This window comes from Camelus dromedarius, chromosome 15, assembly GCF_036321535.1.
Source record: "Camelus dromedarius isolate mCamDro1 chromosome 15, mCamDro1.pat, whole genome shotgun sequence".
Classification (NCBI taxonomy): domain Eukaryota; kingdom Metazoa; phylum Chordata; class Mammalia; order Artiodactyla; family Camelidae; genus Camelus; species Camelus dromedarius.
This window is the reverse complement of record NC_087450.1, coordinates 56,989,391-57,014,041: the sequence shown is the minus strand read 5'-3', so window position 1 is coordinate 57,014,041 and position 24,651 is coordinate 56,989,391. Positions and strand designations below refer to the sequence as shown.

Here is a 24,651-nt window from a genome sequence, read left to right as displayed (position 1 = left end):
TCTAATTCTTTGTTTTCTGTCGATTATATTATAAATACAGGTATTTCTTTTGTTTTTCAATAATGAAAATGATTTTTTTCAAACTACACATCCACCAACAGAGTAATCTGCTCTGCCCTGAAAAACTGCTGTTCTAAGCAGTCTCCTTCCAGATGGGCTCTTCCATTCGCTTGGTTTGAGCTACTTCTATTCCTAGCTGCTGCTACTACCAGAGCTTACTGCTTTGCAGACATGCTAACTTGGCTGTCTCCCAGGTACCTCGGTACCTCAAACTTGGGACTAAAATATATTTATCAATATATTTTATACAGCTCTAAATATATTTTAAATAGCTCTAATAAAAGAGCTATTTCTCCTTTATTCGTTATTAATTAATGGCACGAATATAGGTTTCATCACAAACTAGGAACCTGGAACTCACCCTTGAGTACTATTCACACAATACATCTAACGAATCACTAAATGCTGCCAAATATTTCTCAGATTCATCCCTATTTTCCACCCTTTGAACTACTGTACTAGTTACAGTTAAGTCTCCATTATCTGATTTACTGAAAAAGCCTCTGACTAGTCTAACTACTTCATTTTGTCCTCCTCAAACCTGCTGTCCACATGGCACACAGTGATCTATCTTAAAAGTACCTCTAATAAAAATCATGTAATTTAAAACCGTTCAGTGGCTAGTCTATTACTTAGAGCAACTAAGTTTTTTAACAGAGTATTCAATTATCTTGCATGATCTAGTTCATGCCTACCTCTGAAACCTCACTCTGGCCAGTGAATTCCTCACACTCAACAAGAGGAACATACTGTGGTCCTCAGGGCAGTTTCAGCCTGATGTCTAGTTTTATAAAATTTCATTAGATCATAGCCATGCCCATTTTTTCACATACTTGGAGCAGAGACCATATGGCCTGCAAAGCCTAAAATATTTACTGCTTTTCCCTTAAAAGATTAAAATTTGTTGACCCCTGTGCTAATACGCCAGAAATATTGAACAGTTTGTACTTAAATAAACCTACTATGACTTTTTAATTTTCTATCCTCTTATGTTCACACTGTACTCCCCAACTCAGAATGTGCCTTTATCCTGGCAACCAATCCTGCCCTGTCAGATTAGGGACTCATTCTGTGCACCCAATATACCCTGCCCATACCTCCATCATTCTACTCACCACATTGTACTAGAATTATCTGTGTGCTTTACATTACTTTACAAATTACTCATTAGACTGTGAGATTGTTAAGGGCAAGGACCGCATCCTCATATTTCTAATACATATGATACACTAAATACTTAAATGAACAAATAAAAAAATGCATGAAAATAAAATATTAACTGCATAGAGCCTAGAAATTATTCCTGGCTTACAGTATTTTTTTTAAACTTCTGAATGAAAAGCCATGATAACTTTATGCTATTTTAAAGAAATGGTGTAAGTCAAAAATCCGCGTTTCCTTTGGATGCCTAGAGAGAAGCATCTTCGTTATATATACTCCAGGAGAATCCTTCCCTTCCGAAGTATCTAACATACTAAGGGCTGCTTGTACAGTGTTATAGTAAACCTTAAAATATATATCCCTAGTTTACATAATCAAGTGTAAATATTAAAAAGTCCATGAGTATTCAGAAATATTTTAGTTACTAATTTCCCTTATTTTAGAATGAGTTTTTCAACCCGAAACTCTAGTCATTTTCTTACACAAATACAAAACTTAACATGTTTTACCTTTTCCAAATCAGTAAATCTCTCCTGTAGTTGTCTCTTCTCCACCTCTACTTTTGCTAATAAGATTTTGCCATTCTTTAAATCTTCTTCTAGGCCAGATATTCTACCTAAAATTGTAACATTTTTAAAAACAGTAAACTCATATAGTGTACATATTAAGAATAAAAAATTAAGAATTCATATATTTTAACAGTGTTATTTTTAAGCAGAACTTTTATGATTGTTAGTAGGGTGCTTTAGTTAATCCAACTGGAATCAAATCTACCACTTTCAGAAGTGGTATATTACTAAAAATACTTCATACTATTTGAAGGTAAATCTTTCATTCATAAAATTTTGTTATCAATGTATTTCTTTCTAAATCCTAACTTTACATAACAGAGTAGTATATTCAGTAGTATATTCAGCACATTATCCATCATCTAAAAACACAAATCATTAAGATGAATTCAAGTGCAAGCTCTTCTTTAATACCTTGTAAATCATTAATAATCTCTGATCCATGGGTTCGGTCCCTCCTTTCAGATTCGAGAACTGACTGGAGATTAATAAATTCCTTTTCAAGTTTTAACTTGGCAGTCTCCAGCAGGCAGTTTTTATCTTGTAGATCTCTATTGTTAGATTCCAGCTGCTGAATCTGTTTTGAACATTCTGCCTGGGTTTTTCTTAACCGGGCTGCAGTATCCGATTCTGTTCGCAGCAAAGCATTGGTTTCATCCAGCTGTTATTCCATTCAAAATCAAACAAAACAACAACAAATACAGGTATATATGATGAAAATACTACAATTTATTATCCCATTACAAACTATTTAAAATAGACAAAAACTTAAAAATACTTTCCTAATGATTTCCCTTTTAGAATACTGCGAATTAAAATAAATGTTAACAGACAGTCATAAATAAAATTCAATATACTTATTATACATTGGGATCAACCTACTTGTCTCTGGAGTTGATTCACTTTCTCAGTAGATATCTGAGAGTTCTGATTTCTTTTTTTCAAATCTTCAAGTTGATCTTTTAAACTGTTAACTATGATAAAAAGCATTTTAGTGGCAAGCTTCAACACACACACATACACAAACACTTAATTTTTTCTTAGTAAGTATTTAATAATCTACACCACAAACCATCATTTTCCAAATTTCGTTTCTTGTCTGCTTCATGATCAGCTTTCCGCTGGTATTCTGCATTTTTGTGCTGAAGAAGCGCCTTTTCTCTTTCTAATTGTCTTAATGCTGATTCCACATTTTTCCGTAAGTTAATCTGAAATAATGCTTGAGGTTATTGTCAAAGGAAAATATGTATAAAAATCAAATAGAAACAAAAATATTCCAGTTACAGCAAATAGATTATAAAAAGACCTTTAAAAAAGCTATTAACTGCTATTTTGTCAAAACTACATTTTCTGTTTTTAAAATAGTATACTATTCTTAAATAAGCAAGACCATAAGTGTTCTGTTTACTATTAAAAGTCAAAATTTCCATAACATTCCATCACCACTGAACCATCTTTACTTAATACAAACTATGAGTCTAAATAAAAAAAGAAACAACCGTCAATTTCTATTTTAAGCCATGTCATTAACATGAATACAATTTTTTAACTTGAAATATCTATGTATGCTAAATTAACTCATTTGTAAAAACACAACAAAAGTAGGCTATTATTAAGGTTACCCTCTAATCTGAGCTCTGTCCACCAATGATACAAGGCAGATTTTACTATATATCAAGACATGTATTAATATGGTACCAAGAGAACTCTGCAGATAAGTTAGGCATCAAAGCTTTTTATGAACAAAAATGTTAATAAAAGTGTAGAGCAACTTTACCTCTTCTTCTAGCTCCTTTGCTACTTTCTCTAGACGAGTATTAACAGATCTAAAAAGTTTCAAAGGGAACAGTAAATAACTCTCTAACTTACAATAAAGACTTTACCATAAATTGTAAAATAATTATATAATTACTTTGTAGCTCTCCTTTTTTAGTAAAATGTTTAAACTTATATTTTAAAATATAACATTTAATTATCTACACAACATACTTGCACTTCTGCTCTAGTTCCTCTTTGGCTTGTATCTCAGTGCTAAGGTGTTCTTCTAATGTGTACAGTTTTTTCTGAATCTGTCAGAAAGTAAGAAACTGTAATTATAAAGTTTGATCACATTTAAAAGATGAGAGGCTTAAAACAATGAGAATCTTCTCTTTTCTTTCAACTTAATAAGGTATAGTAGTTGCACCTTCTTAATGTGATTTTTATTGACAGAGGGAAAAAAATCCTCCATCTCTTCTTTCTGACTATCATAGTACAAGTGTATGTATAAACACACTATGTAAACATGAAAACGAGATGCTTTAATTGCAGCAGAATTCTTCTATGATGTCAAGTTTCTTATTCATTATGAATAAAGGATATCCTCTGATATCCTTCATTGTTCTTTTTTAGATTATTTATTTAAAAACACTGTCAACATTTGTGCTTATAAGGTAATAGATAAAAGGTCTATATTTGAAACAAGTATTTGGAATATTTGAACATGCTAAAAATATATTAATATATTCTTAAAATGGGGTGGGAAGGGATAAATTGGGAGTTTGAGATTTGCAGATACTAACTACTATATATAAAATAGATAAACAAGTTTATACTGTATAGCACAGGGAACTATATTCAATATCTTGTAACTTATGGTTAAAAATATGAAGACAAATATATGTATGTTCCTATATGACTGAAGTATTATACTGTACACCAGAAATTGATATAACATTGTAAACTGACTATACTTCAGTAAAAATTTATTAAAAAATAAGAATGTAAGATCTTCCCATTTTCCAGAGAAGACATACAGATAGCCATCAGACATGAAAAGATGCCCAAAATAACTAATTATTAGGGAAATGCAAATGAAATGAAATACACAATAAAATATTAATTACCTCACACCTGTTAGAATGGCTATCATCAAAAAGACAAGAAATAACAAAAGGTGGAGAGCATGTGGAGAAAAGGGAACCCTGTGCCCTGATGATGAGAACATAAATTGGTACAGCCACTACAGAAAATATATGTAGATTCTTCAAAAAAATAAGGACAGAAATACCATACAATCCAACTATTCCACTTCTGGGAATTTATCTGAAGAATATGAAAACACTAATTCGAAAAGATATATGTCCCTAATGTCCACAGCAGCATTATTTACAATAGCAAAGATATGATGGAAACAACCTAAGTATCCATCGATGGATGAATGGATAAAGACAGTGTGGTACATGTAAACACTGGAATACTAGTCAGCCATATGAAAGAATGAAATCTTGCCATCTGCAACATGGATGAACTTTGTGGGTATTACATTAAGTGAAAGAAGTCAGAAGGTGAAAGACAAAAACTGTATGGTATCATCTATGTGGAAACAAATTTTTAAAAAGGAAAGAAAAAAACAGAAAAAAACTCAAAGACAGAGAACAGACTGGTTGTTACCAGAGGGAAAGGGGGTTGCGGGTGAACAAAATGAGTGAAGGGGGTCTAACGTATGGTGATGGATGATTACTAGACTTTTGGTGATGATCACATTGCAAAGGACACAGATGCAGAATCATAATGCTGTACACCTGAAACTTATATAATGTTACACACTAATTTTATCTCAAAAAAAGAAAAAAAGGAAAGAAAAGAAAAGAAAAAGAATATAAGCTCTTCTTTATATCTTCCTACACTGTGCCAGGCACAACATGGCAAAAAGTTGTCATCAATAACTCTTTTGGATAAATGACAGCTAATTAATTACAAGTCATCTTGCCATACTTAACTCTTCTTATCAGCCTGATACGTTAATCTTTAAACTAACTTTAGTAGTAGTAAAGTACAGAAAATAGTAAATAATCCATTTTTGGAGCATTATTGCCTTTATAAAGAATAAAATTTTTGAGTTCCTTTTGTGTTTTAAGTATAATAGCAGGAGGCACTTTACAAATATTGTCCCATTAGTTTTAACAAAAACTAAAAAGATGGGTAGTGTTATGCCTATTCAATAAAGAAATCCGAAAAAGGTTAACAGCTAGTAAGTGGCAGTGCCCAAAATAGACCCAAGTCTGTTAGATTCCAAGGCCAATGTTCTTTCCACTATGCTTTATTAGGTTCTCCATGATTTCTTAAATATTTCATGTATCTTAAGCAAAATTGTTTATTTCCCTAGTAAGAAAATATAGGCCAGTAAACTAGTCAAGTTTAACAGCTTTTGGCTGCTACTGCATTAGTATAATTTGATCACAACAGTTATCACAAGCTAATCAAAAGTTCTTGCTGCTAGTTATATATCCTTAATAAATAAAAAGAAGAAAATTACATAATACATATTTTAAACAACAGAGACATAAGAGCAATTATGAAAGGAATACTTGGTAGAAAAAAGGTTGGGAAATTCTCTCTTGGGTAGATGAAGTACTCCAAAGCTAGGTAGAACATGATTATATCAAAACAGCGCCAGAGCGGTGAGTGTTTCTGTTTTTCAACATATTTGACTTCAACATACCTCTTGACTTTCCTATTTAAAACAAAACAAAACAAAAATAAAAATGCTTGTTATGCTCTGTAAAATGCCTAAAACACAAATCATACCAAAATTATCTTACCCATTCTTTTTAGTTTTTATAAGTTTTGAAGAGAAATATGTTTAGCATCCTCATTTATGTGTATATATGTGTGTATGATTTAGCTCTGTATGCAGTTACAAATTATAGATGTCACAAAATAACAGTACATAAAACTTTTTTTAAAAAATTATAAGAGTTTGATAAAACTATCCTTCATATGAATTGATTGATAAATATTCAAAATTTAAATCTCTCCACTATTTCTGTATTCTTATAGCTAATTATTTATATTCTTTTATAATACTTAAAGTATTTCCTAACTAATAGAAAATACAGCTGCCTGTAAACCTATTCCATCACTTTTGCTACTAAAACTAAGCCTAAACCCACGTATAATTAATTATCTTTTTACTAGCCCTTGGATCTCACACAATGATTCTTGTCAAATATGAATCATTTCAATGTTATGCTGAACTGGACTGCAACAAAAAATGCTATCTAAAAGTAGCATCAGTGAACTTTTAAAATGCATAGATACTACTAAAATACTTGAACATGTGATTAAAACAGAGTAGTAAAATTTTATACATACTTCATTCTTCCTTGACTGTATTGAATCATTTTCTCTACAAGAGGGAGGAGAGTCACTTAATAACCTAGAAGGAAAGGCAGGAAATAAATTCTTTTGCATGTCATTTTAATTCATTTTCTAATACTGAGTTATTCTCAGAATTAAATTCCAACCACGAAGACTTTTTCTTTTCACTTCAATATATATTATTAAATGAAGCTATATTTCCCTCTCATTCTTTCAGATGTTCTAGTCTTAACATTGTTGAGGCTGGAATCACTTCCCCACTTCCTCTCATTTTGAGTAAGTATTTTATTCTTCTTTTCTAGAAATTTTCTAGAAAGGGATGTCTCTCCTCCTTTTCAAAGATAACATCTCTTGATCTCCAGGTCATAATACATAAATCATCACTTCTATTTAACTGTCAGTTTCTCTTAACTGGGTCCTTACTCGCTGCTTATAAAACATGCTTGGGTTTCTCCTGGCACTGATATTCTCATTTTAGTTAGTATTACAATAGTTTTCAGAATACTGTCTTTAGCAGATGAACAACTCATCCTTGTTTGCCTGGGATTTTCTCGATTTTAGCATTAAAGTCCCACACTACATCCTAGGAAACCCCTCAGTCCTGGGCAAACTGTAATGGTTGATCTCCTCAACCATTACATACATGTTAGTATCAAAAATTTCATAAATATGTTTCTCAAATGTCTTTAGTGCTTCACTCAACTATTTAACAGTTTTCAGTGGCTCCTCACTGCCTGTCAAAGTCAAAAGTCTCTTCCCACAGCATATAACAATCAACTGTTTACTATTCTTGCCCTGTCTTTCCCTAAATTCCAATTCCTATCTATTTTCTAATCTTATACCCAATACTCACTGACCAATATTTATGGACTGATCCTGTGCCAAGCTCTGCACTAGATGGAGGGATTACAGGCAAGAAAACCACAGTCTGAGTCCTCCAAGTGGTCATACAACAGTGATACACACCCTGTATTTGAGCCCTGCTGGACTAGACTACTCTGCTCCCAACCTATGCTTACATGACAAGCTTTTGCTCCCACTGTTAATTTCCCCAACACACTCACCTAACCTCCCTATGTCTTGGCCACTCAAAACCTTTTCTTATCTTTAGACTAAAATACCACCTCTTCCCTGAAGTCTTACCTGACTTCCCCCTACCCTCATCCCAAAGAGATGTGACTTTTATTTTTTGTCTGAACCATCTCAGATCTTTTTGGTACCTTTCTTAAGGCAAGTATCACATTCTACCCTTCATTATGACTATGTAATTCCCTTATATCCTTCATTAGTTGACAAGCTCCTTCAAAAGCAGGTATTTGGTCTTAATCTATATCCCCCAAAGAATACAGAACACTGCCTTACATTCATTTGTAAATGAATATCATAATAGTCATTGAAAAAATTCAGTTTAAAACAAATTAACACTTTATCTTCCATAATTCAGAGTCTCAAAGTTAAGATAATTCTTTATAGCTAGATGCTAAAAACAATAAAAGTGTAACAAAACAAATCACATACAAATTTTCTCTATAATAGGTAAATCCTATAAAAGGCAGCTGATTCCCCACAAAAGCTTTAGGAATTGGAAAGGTTTCCACATCTCCTTTGTCATCTTCAATATCATCAAAATTGCTGCTGTCTATGTCACTGCTGAGTTCAGGTACCACAGGAGCTGCCGCTATTAAAAGGAAAAAAAAAAAATTATTTAATAATAATATATATGATGAAAAAATATAAACCACCCTCATCTTGTTTTGTATTACTCATTTTGTATTATTAATATATTAATATTAACATATAGAGATATGTGATTAATTAACAATACTATGATTTACTATAAAAAATTTTAGTAATAGACTATTTTATCATTTCAAAGATTTAAAATTTTGTAGGTGTTTTATGATTATATTAGATCAGTTTTAAACATAGGTAAATCAATTAAATAAGGAAAGCATATATTATTCTAGGTATTAAAATTACAAGCAGTAATAACTTGGTAAACATTCTTTAGTCTTCAGTTTTCTACATTCTTTAAGCAGAAATACTTCTTACTCTTAAGATGAATTAATATCAAGTACACATAAATTTAAAATGAATTACTATGTTTATCCTAGTATTCACCAAAGTACGGTTTCCATAAATAATTACTGATTCATTAATTCAAATATTTGAATTAAAGAATTATATTTTCCCCAATCTGAAAATTATTAAGGGCCATAAAACTTAGCTTGACAAATTAAGAAACCTATAATATTTATTATAGAAGCAGCAGGAAATAAATACATACTAGTTTGTTAAGATACTGAGGTAATATTAATTTAGTTATAAATATTGCTTCAGAACAAACTGAAATGAAACCTCTCAATTTAAAAATTAGCATTAAGTGTTCCAGACATATTTGTTAATTCAAAAGAGGGATCAATTTTTGAGATTTAAAATGCGCTGGAATGGAAATATTTAAAATATTTAAATTTATTGACTTACTCTCTCTTATGTTATCCCAATTCCACTGATCATTCTTAAAGAAAGGATGTTGTTTGATTTCTTCTACCCCATTTCTCCCAAGTCGTACCTCCCTAAACAACGCAGTTAAAAATTGTATTATAAAGAGTAAGATATTATAAATACAACTCATCTCAACAAGAATCGAAATGAAATAAGGATCACAAATGAGTCTGAGATTAAAAGCTTCAGCTTAAATGTTTCTCAAAAATAAGCAATCTCAATTTTATAGTATATGATAGTAAATGCTATGGAAAAGAAAACATGTTTCCATCTATACTTTGTGTCAAAAGTACATATGAGACTTTTAATTAAAAAAAATCACCAGTGTGTGCCAAAACCACAAGACCAACTTCAGGATGTAAAATGGATGGAGGTGTAACTTTTGACACAGAAGAGTTTTTCAAAATCTCTCTAATAAAATGTTATTTAAAAAATTCTCTCCCCTTCTTAAAAAGAACTCATATATTATGTTTGAAGCTATCCATATTTGCTCTGGATATCTCTATACTTATATTAAATATAAATTATTAAATATAAATATACATTACACTTATATTAAAATTATCATTGTCAACATAAGAAAAATGTTACTAATAATTTTATTCTCTGACCTTTCGAGTTTTCAATGAAAACTGTATGGAAATAAAAACTATCTGTTTTCTTAATATGCCCCTGGAGTTATGTTTAATATAAACATGAAAACCTATGAACTTTAGAGGGAAGTGCTCCTAGCCACACTAATGCCACTAAATTCTGTTTATTAACATACACTATATCAAACTGTTTTATATTTTACGTTTCAACACAAATTATGGTCATCCCCCATCAAGCCCATTGTCCAGTCCTCAAATAAAACATTATACAGAATTTGAGTTTATCAGCATAAATTGTTTATTAATCAGGTAATTAATAATCTTAAAGTTTTCTTTTACAAATCATTGATAAACATATAAAAATGATTAAGCTCTCTCATGAAGAAAAATATAAATAATTTTCCTTGCTTTGTGTGGAAAAAGGAAAAATTCATAACACTTAGTTTGATGACAATTAGGGACACAATTATTAATAACGGGGGTCAAATCTGCAACTCAAGTAGGTAGATTTTAAAATGTGCATCCCAGAAATCCACCTTTAAGATTTTTATCCTACAGAAAGTATGCAAATATAAATGTATGAGGACAGTCACTGCAGGACTGCTTGTAACAGCAACTGGCTAACAAACAACAAGGTGTGCAGAGGAGTCATAGCACCTTAGAGCTAGAAATGCCTTTAGCTATCATCTAATCTGATCTCATCATTTGAAGAATGAGTAAAATTATTCCCCTCAAAGTTAAAATAATTTTCCTAAAATCATAAAGCTAGTGAGTTAAGTCTAGACTGAGGTGCAAGCATCCACTGGTATGTCCTGGTCCTTTGGCTCCTATCACAAATATGAAATGGGAAACCAGGAAAGAACTGACTAGAGAGGGCAAGGAAGAAACTCTGAAAAGCTTTCTAGCTTCTCTTTTTGAGGTAGGTTTTCACAACAATGTTCATCTGTTTTGTTTTGAGAAATATAGACTTTCCAGGACAGAGCTGCTCACATTCAAATCCAAATTAAAAGGACTGGGAAGGAGGCACTCCCAAGTCAACCACAGGTATTTTTTAAGATTATTAGTTTTTGAGTATTTATCTACACAAAATTTTCTTCTCTCAAAAGTTATACAATCAAGAGCAATATAGCTTAATCACCTTAGAGGCTAAAATATGAAAAAAACAGTTTTATTTCTCTCAAATGCATTTATTTTACAAAGTTCTATTTTTCTCTTTTTGGACATGAGGGTTAAGATTAGAGTTAGATTACCATTGAGCTGCACATACAAAATGACAGGGGTAACCCAACACCAGGCTCAGAAGTAGGAAAAGGATAAGCCAGAATTAAATGCAATTTGGATAAAGAGAAAGATTGATTTCGTATGTAAATAAGAGTTAGGTATGCTTTCATTTCTATAAATCCAAAAGTTAAAGGATTTTCTACAAAGAAATCAAATGCATATTACCTATCTGTTAAGAAGGCACAGATGAGATTCTTCGCATGTTTAGAAATTTCTGCATCTTCAGGGAAACATAGTGAGTTTTTATGATCCATGATTTTGCTGTATGTCCCTACAAGTGAATCTGCGTAAAATGGAGTGTCTCCTAAAATTCCAAGAAAGAAGACACAGAATGTAATATAGAATACAAACTAAAATTTTTTACCTAATATTTAATATGTTAAATTTAAAATTTTCACATTCATGGAAGAACAAAAGGTCTATGGGGAATCTCAGCCACACATCAAGAATATATTTAAATTTTAACCATACCGATTAACCACTGAACTTTAAGAGCAAAATAAAATCAATACTAGCTCTTGTTAGAATTTGTTGGATTTTTTAATGTATAATAGGAAAAAAAACCAATTTATTGAATAATTTAAAAGATTACTAGGTGGGGTCAGATCAGTGAGTCTTCTAATGCTTCAGCTGAATCAGCCTTTTGAGATTACTCTCCAGAGTTGTGTTGTATAATACAGTAGTCACTAGCCACATGTGGCAATTTAAAGTTAAAATTAATTAAAATTAAATAAAATGAAAAATTTAGTTCCCTAGTCATACCAGCCACATTTCAAGCGCTTGATGTGGCAGGTGCCTACTATACTGAACAGTGTAGAGATAAACCATTTTCATCGTGACAGACTAGACAGTGCAGCTCTAAAAGTTAGATCAGCCCTGTCACTTTACATGAGGTAGCTAGGCCCAGATAGATGATGTGTAATTTGCCTAAATTGACACACCTAGAGTTGAAAATGGCAGAAAGTCTTCCAATACAGTGTTCCTGCTAACTAATGACTGTGATAAAGAGGCAAGTGTAAAGACAGAAAAAGTTCAAGGCATCATTTTGGCCAGTATTCATCTAAAGCCACAAGGGTTAAAGGCCTTGCCAGAATGCCTTAACTACAAGTCCCCTTAATACAAACCAGACTTTCCTAAATCAGCCAAAAAGCGGTACTCGGTAGTTATTGTTTGCAAAGGGTGGTAGAGGAGAGCTTTGAATTCAAGATTTTAACTGCAGTGGATTCCTTTAAATGAAGTCCAGTGCCAACCAACCTGAGCAAGCACCAGAGCAGGCAAAGAATACTGCAAATCAGTGCCATTCAAACTCATTAAATTCAGCTCTAAGTTAAAAACAGTAGTAGGAGGTTTAATTGGTCTCTTCAAATGAGTCATGGGACTTCCTCCAAAGTACAGTATTTTTTAAATCCCTAGGAGACTCTAGGCAAATGAAGGAATATATTCTACTTTCAAAAGATTGTAAGACATATCTCATGCACCATCAGCTAGGACCCAGGGGTGCGGAGAAGAGACAGCTAGCTGAGAATATGTGGTGTGTTTGAAGAGACCCACAACAAAGACAAAGGTCGAAAACAAAGTAGGTCACAGCATGACATGAGACTAGGCACAGCAACATAAATGCTACACATACACAGATGGTCATCAAGAGAAGGCACTTTATGTCACAAAAAGTTCCATGACTAATTGTTACTTAAATTTCTTCTGATTTTTTAAAGCAACAAGCATACTCAATTATTATACAGATTTTATAGATTTACATTACCAATTTCTTTTAGAGTCATCTCCTAGAGAATAAATTCCCCAACTTCTAAAATTACATTTTCAATTCTAAAGTCATTTCATATAATGATATTAGCCTTAACACATTTGCTTCAGAAAAGAAGACTTAGCTACATCTCGCCTCATCCCTAAGCCAGGTAATTCAGTCACTGGCTACCTTGGTCAGAAGATATTTCTGTGACTCTAGTACTTAGGAATTTAAAAAATGAAATCTATGATATAATAAAAGTTTTGAAATACATGAGCCTTTCAAATTTTGATTTGGTCAAAGTGAAAGAAATTATTAAACTTGCCTCTGAGTTTTCTGAGATCGAAACATTATAAAATACATTAATCTTGATAGTCAAATGGTCAATAATTATATTTATGATTTGTTTTACTGGAATCACTGAATATATATATAAGTAATAAATATAAGAAATACAGCTTACAAAAATTACATAATTACATAAACAAAGTACTTTCAGTTCTCTATTATTATTGAAACAAGTACTAACAGCCTTATAATTTCAAATATTTACAATAAATACTACTGATTAAGAAAATCTTAGAAGGAAGGCCCACTGTAGCTGTAAACTTGCTTCTTGTTCTAATATTTTGTTAATACAAAAACGTCTATTGGAGGACTACTTTCCAGCAGTATAATTTTAAGTCCTTTCAAATTCTGCACAATCACTGTGGCAGGATGAAGCTTGGTTTTAATTTTACAATAATCAGTCATACCAGAAACCATTAATTCAAAGTTTCTAGAAATTCCACTTCTTCCCTAGGACAGAGGCAATTAATCATTATCCTTACAGTCTCAAATTCTTGACTTAGAAATACAGTATTATAAGATGGGTTTTGAAAAAAGAACAAGTTAAAATATTTACTTACCCACCAGCATCTCAAAAAGGAAAACACCCACAGACCACCAATCACATTCTCTCCCATAGTAACCATCACCCCCTTGTGATTTCAGAACTTCAGGTGATATATAATCAGGTGTTCCAACTGCTGTATCACAATGCACCATGCCTGTCTGGGTAAAGTACAAAAAGAAAAAAAGATGTATATAAAATGTGTGTAAACACATATACGCATAAGCAAAACTAATTCATTTATTCTTACAGATACAGTGACTATACATTGCTACCAACAGACCTTCATTGTTGACATGGCTTTGGGAGGACAGGGGATAAATACATTATAAAATGCATACAAATGTCTGGATTATGGGAGATCAGGGATAATTTTCGAACTCTGAGATACAGGAGGCTTCATCAAAGGTGGTCAACTCCATGGGAATTCCATGTAAATCTACATTTTTTTGTTTCTTTTTCTTACACTATAAGTTACAAGGGAAGTACAAAATGTGGTCTTAAGGCACCTAATCTGGGGAAAAGAAAAGAATCATTAGAGAAAGGAAGCTTTGATATTTCCGAAGAAACTGCAGTAATTAAGATTAAGGCCTCTAGAGGATGGATAAAAGAAAATGGTTCTTCTTAGACCAAGAAAAAACTGGAGGAAACAGATCAAATGTTTAAATCAAGATCTTAATAGTTTGAGAGCCACACCTCCAGGTTGTATATTTAGAATACAGAGCTGCAGCATCAAGATATTTGGCAAAATGATAAAAACACCCCTTTCTATGTTTAGTTTCAGTGAATAATAAGATAATCCCTATCTGATGTCTTTTTGACAAGGGTAAGAACCATTGTAGATATGAACTATGTGTGTATTTTGTAGCATGTGTATTATATATATTTGTATTATCTGTATATTTTGCAAGATTAAACCACTATAGGATACAGCAGTACAGTGCTGAGTAACACTTGTTCATCTCCAGCTCTGTTCAAACTTGCAAAGATTTTACATATTAGTCTAAATGCCCTTCATTTCCTTTACCTGCCCAGTAAAGAATGTGTCACCTACATTCCTTCTAAGGAATCTATACAAACTACCAAAACACTAAGTATTATGACCACCTTGGTAAAAGGAAGTTTAATGTATTTATAAACATGATTTGTGTAAATACTTTTATTTAAGTGTAATAAAATATGTTAAATATGGGAAATTCACTTCAAAAGCAACCTTTATATTCCTCAAATCAACAGGAATAACTCAATGATTTTATTTTTCCAAGTATACAGCAAGTAGAGGTCATTTTTAGACTGAACATTAATTAATAAAATTAACATTTTGCAAATAATTGAGCAAATTATGAGGGTAATGGTTTATATGGGTTACTACTTAGGATAAAAAATGAAGAAGACAGTGCCTGACTACAAAAGGCAGGGTATACAGTTAATTTTTATCATGAACTATCCTATATTTTAGACTTCTACTGGAGGAAAATTTTACATAGAGACTTACAGGGTAAACAAAATCTCATTTCACACGTATCCACAGAAATTAGACTTCAAAAAAATGGATCTTGCGAGACTTAAGAGCCAAAACGTAACTGGACACACACACAGACACACACACTCAACAATGCCACTGAAAGAAAAATTATTTAGCATTCAAAGGTTCAGAGGAAGACGAGAAAAGGGTAAGACACAAAAAAGAATTGGTATAAAGTTAGGCTGTAAAGGATAGACAAGTTAGGCTTCAAAGGAAAGAAAGTTGGTATGGAAACTTAGAAAAAAGGGCAAAAACAAAGGAACAAAAATTATTTTATATAAACCAAGTTCAAGAAATGCAGTGAAGTCCAAATGACTAAACGTAAAGTTTCACAATGATGAAAACGGCAAAGGTAAGATGGAGATCAGTCTGAATAACCAATCACTTACAGAGTAAGTATTTTGGTAGGACTGAGAAATTTTCACTAGGTAAACTATGTCACTGGTACTCTGCTTTTAAAAAATTAATATTCTGACCACAATTTCTGGCAAGCATATTGACGGTTAAAACTTTTTTAAGTAAATGTTTGGAAAGGATATTTAAACACTGTCTCATTGGGAAATTCTCAAATTCGATGAATATATAATCTACATTTATGATAAATTTCTCATCCTATTCTAAAGAAATACAGGAAGGCTAAACCAGAAACTAAAAAGATTGATTTATCTACAGAGGGTGAGTGGAAAAGGGGTAGAAAGAAGCCAATATAGGAAAAGAGAAGTAGGACAAGGAGGCAGTGATCCGTCTCTAAGAATGCAATTTGTTTAGTTCTGACCCTTAAACCAGAGAAATGCTTCACATATCCAAAAATTAAACAATTAAAATCAACTGGATATGGGGTAACTCTAAATGGAATACCAATGGTAAGAAATGAACCTGTTTCATAAATTAAACAACACAATCACACCAAAGAGGGTAGGGAAGAAAAGAACTGACCTAGGTAACTCTGGAAAACAGTTATTTTAAATGAATGCTATACTGCTAAACACAAAAATATCTGCACATAATACATCCTAGTTAGTAAATTGTCTGTCACAGGGGTAAGAGACTGGCAATTTGAAACAAATTTTATGTGTATACTAGGGTTGAACAAGTGTAGATAACAACAGGTTTCTCATTGTCCAAAAAAGGAAAAGTGCAAAAAAGAAAGGAGGAAGACTAAAATTAACCCTGTGGTGCAGGACTACAATCTGAAGTATCAATATGAACTCTTTAATTTTTAATATAGTTTATATACAAACAGATAAGTACAGAATTAAATATGAACATGTGTGTGTATGTGGGTTAGTAAATATAGTGTATACAATATACATATGTCCACTGATAGTGCCTAGAAGTAATAACATTCTAGGAGCAATGGGTGTATCTGGTACCCAAGTATTGACTGACATTTATTTATTTATTTTTATTGAAGTATAGTAGATTTACAATGCTGTATTAGTTTCTGGTATATGGTGTGGTGATTCAGTTATATTTTTATACACACACATTCTTTTTCATTACAAGTTACTACAAGCCATTGAATATAGTTCCCTATATTTCACCGAATACAGTAGGACCTTGTTTAACTATTCTGTACACAGTAGTTTATATCTGCCAATCCCAAACTCCCAATTTATCCCTCCCTCCCCCTTCCCCTGCTGGGAACCACAAGTTTGTTTTCTATGTCTGAGAAGTTTCTGTTTTGTAAGTAAGTTTGTTTGTAGCATTTTTTAGATTCCACATATAAGTGATATCATATGATATTTGTCTTTCTCTGACTGACTGACTTCACTTAGTATGATAATCTCTAGAATCATCCATGCTGCCAATGACATTATTTCATTCCTTTTTATGGCTGAATAGTATTCCTGTGTGGGGTGTGTGTGTGTGTGTGTGTGTGTGTGTGTGTATCTCACATGTTCTATACCCAGTCATCTGTCAATGGACATTTAAGTTGCTTCTATGTTTTGGCTATTGTAAAAAGTGATGCTAAGAATACTGGGCTGCATGTATCTTTTTGAATTAAGAGTTTTCGCCAGATATACACCCAGGAATCACATGGCAGGATCATACAGTAAGTCTGTTTTTAGTTTTTTAAGGAACATCCACACTGTTCTCCATAATGGCTACACCAATTTGCATTCCCACCAACAGTGTGGGAGGGTTCTTTTTCACCATACCTTCTCCAGTACTTATTATTTGTAGACTTTTTAATGATGGCCATTCTGATCAGCGTGAGGTGGTACCTTGTAGCTCTGATTTGCGTTTCTTGAATAATTAGTGATGTTGAGCATTTTTTTCATGTGCCTGTTGTCTGTGTGTCTTCTTTGTAGAAGTGCCTATTTAGATCTTCTACCCATTTTTTGATTGGGTTGCTTTTTTTTTGCTATTGAGCTGTGTGAACCACTTGTATATTTTAGAAATTAATCCTTTGTTGGTTGCATTGTTTGCAAATATTTTATCCTATTCCTTAGGTTGTCTTTTTGTTTTACTTATGGTTCCCTTTGCTGTGCAAAAGCTTTTAAATTTAATTAGATTCTATTTGTTTATTTTTGTTTTTATTTCCATTACTCCAGGTGACAGATCCAAAAAAACACTGCTGCAATTTATGTCAGAGTGTTCTATGTTCTCCTCTAGGAGTTTTATAGTATTTGGTCTTTACTTTTAGGTCTTTAATCCATTTTGAGTTTATTTTTGTATATGGTGTTAGAGAATGTTCTAATTTCATTCTTTTACATGTAGCTGTCCAGTTTTTCCAGCACCACTTATTGAAGAGACTGTCTTTTCCTCCACTGTATATTCTTGCCTGCTTTGTCATACATTAATTGACCATAAGTGTGTGGGTTTACTTCTGGACTTTCTATCCTGTTCCATTGATCTATGTGTCTGTTATTGTGCCAGTGCCATACTGTTTTGATTACTATAGCTTTGTGGTATAGTCTGAAGTCAGGGAGCCTGATTCTTCCAGCTGTTATTTCTCAAGATTGCTTTGGCTATTCAGGGTCTTTAAAATTTTAAATTTTTTTGTTCCAATTCTGTGAAAAAATGCCACTGGTAATTTGATAGGGATTATACTGAATCTGTAGATTGCCTTGGGTAGTATGGCCATTTTAACAATATTGATTCTTCCAATCTGAAAACATGGTATATCTTTCCATCTGTTTGTGTTGCTTTCGATTTCTTTCATCAATGTTTTACAGTTTTTGGAGTACAAGTCTTTTACTTCCCTAGGTAGGTTTATTCCTAGATATTTTATTCTTTTCAATGTGATGGTAAATGGGAGCAAATATTGATTTTTTTAAATACCACTCTTGAATAAAAGGAATTAGAGCTTCTTGCAGAAGTGCTTGATTCCAGGCTGGGAGAGAGAAAATGTAAGTGTTCAACAACTCATGGTGACAAAGAGAGAGAAAGGAGGGAAGGGAGGAAGGCAGAATGGAAGGCAGGCAGGCAGGGAGGAAGGGGAGGAAGGCAGAATGGAAGGCAGGCAGGCAAGCAGGCAGGCTCCAAAAAAGATACATGTCAAAAGGATAGGAGCCAACCTAAAAAGATTTCACAAGATAAGCAAACTTCAGGCTGAGTTTCAGAGTGTGAGTAGGAATTTGCTAATCAGATTATATTTGACAGCATATATGTAGGCTAGGAATCATGAAATACCATGATATAAAAAGAACCATATGTAACTTAAGACCTCTGAACAAATGGTCAAATGATAGAATGAGGTTGAGAAGTAGGTAGGGGTCATAAGAAACTTCATAAGACTAGCTAAGGAGTTTGAACTTTATTCAGTAGGTGACAGAAATCTACTGAAGGGTTTTAAGCTGGAAAGCAACATAAACGGGTATGCATTTTCAAAAGCTTCCTCAAAAGTACTTTATCTTAAATGGATCAGATAATGTGTGCTTGCTAAGTATAGCCAGTGTTTAATAACTGATAAAATATCATATATCAAAAGATATACTGAAAACACAAAATTGGTCAATCATAAATCTTGGAGTTGATCTAAGAAACTATTCAAAATGCCTCTTGTGAGGGTGGAAAAGAAAAACTGTAAATGGAATTCTTAATTATCAGAAGCACTGAAAGCTTCAGCTTGACTGCTATACAGGCAGGAGCCTGTTCAACCCATTTTAACAACTGAAAATGAGCACCTGTACCAGGGGGCCCTTTCTCAGAGAGGCACATTCCCTCCTTGCTTTGTAAGATTCCTGGCTAGTGGAAGGTTCTGCTTTTTGTGTTCTATCTAAAAAGACAGCCCAACTGGCTTAGAAACCCATTTCCACTGGCATTTTGTGGTACCAACAGGCACAAAGCTGCCTGTTATTTCAACAATTCCCTGGGTACCAATTATTATTTTCATCAGAGCTCTGGTTACAAAGCTGCATAGCTTTTGAATGATCTGTCTCTACTGCTCCCATAAACATGCTCTTTTAAATGTATTATTTTGCAGAAAATAGGGTTTTTCAGAGACATCAGCAGAAACACCTATATTTTAAAAACTGATGTCACTTGTAGAAAGGTTAAGAACAGTAACATTTTACCTACTAGCTTTTAAAAATTTACAGCCACTATTTAATCAAATGGTATACACCAGAATATTAATGGATAAAATCGTATACTATTTTCAGTAATTTAAAATACTAACATAAAACATCCCTTAAAAGGTGGTAAAGGTTGCTATGAAATGCATAATGGTTGGCAAAGTGGGAAGTCAACTTGCGTAATTAATGCAAGTAATTTAAAGTAGTACTTCTTGGCTGTCACTGAGGTAATCTACATGTAAATATACTGTGACTTTCACTCACACCCAGATATTTTTTTCAGGGAGAGAAAAAATAACAGTATCCAGAAAACTGTGTAATCTACAATCTATCCATGATAGAACTTAATGAAACACTACTCTTATTTGTGATAGTAACCATTTCAGTCCTTATAGGTTATAGTTTTATAGCTACATTTCATTTTTGCTTTTATCCATGACATAATGTTTTACAGGAAGCCAGAAGAGCTAAAAAATAATTGAAGCATTTTTGTCTTTATTATAGATAAAGGGTTAGCAAATTTTTTTCTGTAAAGAGCTAGGCAGTAAATATTTTAGGTTTTGTGGGACACATAGGGTGTCTGCTGCATATCTTCTTTTTTTTTAAACAGTCTTTTAAAAATGGAAAAAAGATTTTTAGCACAGGAAGCATATAATACCAAGCCACAGGCCAGATTTGGCCCTGTGCTCCAGTTTGCCAATCCCTTCTACAGATACAAAGATGAGTAAGAATGAAACTATGAACGTTTCTAATGGCATTGAGGCCATAATTATCAAACAAAGGCAAACAAAGTGATGAACCTGAAACTTGCAATAACACTATTCACATTAACAACATAACAAAATTATAAATTACATACTACAGTTTTAATAAAAAAAAACTCCCCTGTTCTTCAACATTATGTAACTGCTCTCATTATTATTATTACTTGAAGAATGGAGGTTTGAGGTAAAACATTTTTAAAGTTCCGTATTTAAAATACATATTTTACTATCAAAATTAAGGATTTCTGTTCAAAGACACTGATGGGTAGCAGACTGGAAGATGATTATCAGTGATTATCTGTGGAATCACCACCCAGATTATGTAAGGAATCCCTGCACATCAACAAGAAGCCAATTTTAAAAACGTCAAAAGATACACAACACAGGTAAGTTCACAAAAAAGACCAACAAGCATATGGAGAAAGGTTTAACATCAACTATCAGGATGAATACAAAGTTTAAAAGCTACTAACTTACACCAATGAAACTGGTAAGATTTAGAGAGTGAATAAAAGGAAGGGTGAGTGAGGACAGGGGGAGACAGGATCTCTCATGCACTATTAGCAAAAGTTAAATCAACATTTTCACTTCTAGGGTTTATATTCAGAGGAAACCCTTGTCAGAATAGGCATGAGAGGAAAAAAAAGAATAGACACGAGACACGTATGAAGATGTTCAGCATGGTACTTGCTGGTAACAGAGAGATGAGTGTGACTTAGGGATCCAAGACAAGGAAAAATAATAAATAAAATTAATAGATACTATAGAACACTAAACAGCAGTAAGCTACTTTTACATATATCAGGAAGAGCTATAAAACAGCGTTGGGTCAAAAAGGTAAACAAAGTGACAACCATCCACTATATTATTTATACATATGTAAACTATACTAACAGTCTGCAAGAGCTTACAGTAACCACATTACAGTAGCTGTGTATTAGGGACAGAGATTAAGACAGAAACTGAAAGGGAGAAAATATAATTTTGAAAAAATTGGGGCCTTTGTATAAACTACTAATGACAATAAGCTATGAGCCAAAGAGCATAATTAACTCAACCATGTGTACTTGAATTAAAAATAGTGAACAAAATTATATATGCTACATTTTACTTTGCCTTATTAAGAGACAATTTCAGATATTTAAATAGCTTAATTTAGTATTCGCTTATGTGCTTGTAGAACTATTCTGTAAATCCCATATTCTAACCTACTCTTCTGCTCTCACACTCTACACCTTTCTTTCCATAAATCACCTTTACTCACCTTAAAAACAAGTGGTATGATTTCTCTGCACCCTCCTAAAGGTTTCTGGTTTGATTAAAATTAGAATACACTCATGGAAGTGAGCATATAAACATCATTGATTATGTACAACAGAGATAAAAAAGTTTAGCATTGTATTAGAAAATTACCTCATATTTCATGTTTATTAAAGATAATTTCATATTTATCTTCAAATTAATCACTTCATATTACAATAAATACCACAAGAGGGAGCTTTGAGTACAGATACTCCAACTACTAAACATTGATTAATGTAAGAAGAACAGACATAATAACACCCTGTGAAAAAGGCCAAAGAACCAAAAGGACGCTAAGTTTTAGCTGGGCGGACGGGACACACAAACCCAGACAGATGAAAGCGGCTTGTAAGTACAGCACAAATTCTAGATAACTAAGGCCATTGCAGACATTGTGACAGAAGAGTGATTGGTCAAGTTAGATTATCAGGGAGAACTGTCCATATGAGGTAAAAATCTGAGCTGAGCTTGTAAGCATACAGATCGCTGATGATGGCAGGACAATCAATGAAAGTGAGTATCATACAGATGCAATAAATTAAGAAGTACAGAGAAAAGAAAATCAGTTTAATTCAAAATAAACATCTTAACAGGATAACTAATAAGAATACACAGGAAATAAAACATGAGCCATCTCCATCAGGAATTACTGCCAGGAATTAAGTACACGTACAGAGGAAAAGACAAGAGATAAAAATTTTGTAACAAAATCAACATCATAATTAGCTAAGAGGTTAATGCTACTGAATCTATTAATCATAGCATGAATTGTTCAACAGGTAAAAACACCACAACAGATAATGCCTTCAAATTTATTCTATATGGCTGATGCAGATGGGGTTGGTAGGAGTTGGGAAATTTATACCTTATCTCTCTTTTCAAAGGAAAAATACAGAAATGATAATGGTAATGGAAATACCCATGGACCTTAATTTATATTTCGTGTCCTACTTCTTCACCTAGATCATTATAATCATAAACTAGTTTTGATTGGTAGCAAATGCTTGTCAAGATGAGGAAGATAACTATTTAAGTTATCTGAGTTCTTTCTTATTTCTCTTGGATTTAACAAATCTACAAATAAAGCAGTCTACAGTAGATGAATGATTACTAAAGGAAATGTTTTAATTTGGATATTTTACTACTTGTTTGAGTCATTACAGTTAGCAAAACTAAATTTATCTTTGTTTAAAACTATAAAGTCCAGATTGGAAGTGTTCCTTTTATTTTTGTCCCTCAAAACACTAGCATTCTTTTTTACTTGCTTGTTACTTACTTCATCCATCTTCATACATGTGCCAAAATCTGCTAATTTTAGATGTCCGTGTTTATCCAAGAGCATATTGTCAGGCTTCACATCTCTGTGAATTAAACCCATGGAGTGTATGGCATCCAAAGCAAGAACCACTTCAGCAGTATAAAATTTGGCCCACTTTTCAGGTACATCATAGTTACTCATAAGGTTTACAAGGTCTCCACCAGGCATGTACTCCATTACCATGTACAGATATTTATCATCCTGAAAGGCACAAAAGAGCTGGAAAACAAAACAAGAAGAAAAAAATTTAAAAAGAAGAAAGAAAGTCAAAATCATAAATAGAACAAAACCCAAAAATTGTTACTATTGAAAAAGACAAATTATTGTCTAACCAAAACAGAGTTGAACTTTATGAAATCTTTGATTTTTAGATTTGGACATCGTTAGTGGAAAACCAGTTATCAGGCAAAACTTTTATACGGGTATCTTCTTCAGAAGATGCTTAGTAACAAAATATACATAAAATGAATCATTTCCCCTCTTGGAGAATATAGGAATCTACTTAAGTAGAAATATTTTAAAAGAGAAATTGAATGAGGAACATAAAAGGTACAAGAATGACAAAAGAGTCCATAATAAAAAAAAAAAAAAGCCCAACTTTCTGAAAACATAACAAATTATTGCACACAACTCTCACAGAAGAGAACTGAGGAGGCAACTAATATACCAGCATCAATAGGTCAGGAACAGGGCCTTCTCTCTTCCCTTCCCCACCATCCTGCTTATAATAAGCAGTAAGTGGCAGTGTTACCTGCACCCAGACTAAAGCAATGCCATTGGGACCAGAGAAATAAGACAGCAAGCTAGGTTGCTACTGACGCCTGAGAGACCAGAGAAACCACAAATTCAGAAGGAAAGGTATCTGTACATTTCACCCAACAACATGACCCACCCCTCCTAAAAGGAAACAATGCCAACAGAAAAGATTTCCACAAACAAACAAGAAAGAGACAGAAAACCAAGAATCAACATTTCAGAAAAATCAGTACCATGAAATAGAGGCAAAGCAATTCAAGAAACAGAAAATTAACAGCCAAGGAAATGCTTAAATAGGACAAAGCAAGAACAGGTTTACATATATGAATCAATACCCTCAAAACAGTAACAAGTCACATCAATTAAACAACAGGCTGATACGGAAAAAATCTGAAGCTTTGTAATTAAATACGACTGATAAGAGACAAACAATCACTGAGCTAGAAAATTGAGCAAACTAACTTTCCTTGAACATATTAGAGGATTCAGAGATGATAAACAGCAAAATTAGCA

The 24,651-nt window shown here is 32.8% G+C and overlaps 1 protein-coding gene across 4 annotated transcripts in view; it reads right to left on the bottom strand.

Annotated features, from left to right (window-relative positions):
* The window catches only part of ROCK2 (Rho associated coiled-coil containing protein kinase 2), a 123,889-nt gene that overhangs the window by 27,444 nt on the left and 71,794 nt on the right, over window positions 1–24,651 (bottom strand). For all 4 annotated transcript variants that reach the window (XM_064494729.1, XM_031466579.2, XM_064494730.1 and 1 more), the window contains exons 5-17: window positions 23,341–23,601; window positions 13,967–14,111; window positions 11,477–11,615; window positions 9,417–9,508; window positions 8,451–8,610; window positions 6,927–6,990; window positions 6,274–6,285; window positions 3,780–3,859; window positions 3,568–3,616; window positions 2,863–2,998; window positions 2,673–2,764; window positions 2,205–2,451; window positions 1,731–1,837 (exon numbers count right to left, since the gene is read on the bottom strand). In XM_064494729.1, coding sequence (XP_064350799.1) covers window positions 1,731–1,837; window positions 2,205–2,451; window positions 2,673–2,764; window positions 2,863–2,998; window positions 3,568–3,616; window positions 3,780–3,859; window positions 6,274–6,285; window positions 6,927–6,990; window positions 8,451–8,610; window positions 9,417–9,508; window positions 11,477–11,615; window positions 13,967–14,111; window positions 23,341–23,601 — 1,584 coding nt within the window. The remainder of the gene's footprint in view (window positions 1–1,730; window positions 1,838–2,204; window positions 2,452–2,672; window positions 2,765–2,862; window positions 2,999–3,567; window positions 3,617–3,779; window positions 3,860–6,273; window positions 6,286–6,926; window positions 6,991–8,450; window positions 8,611–9,416; window positions 9,509–11,476; window positions 11,616–13,966; window positions 14,112–23,340; window positions 23,602–24,651) is intronic.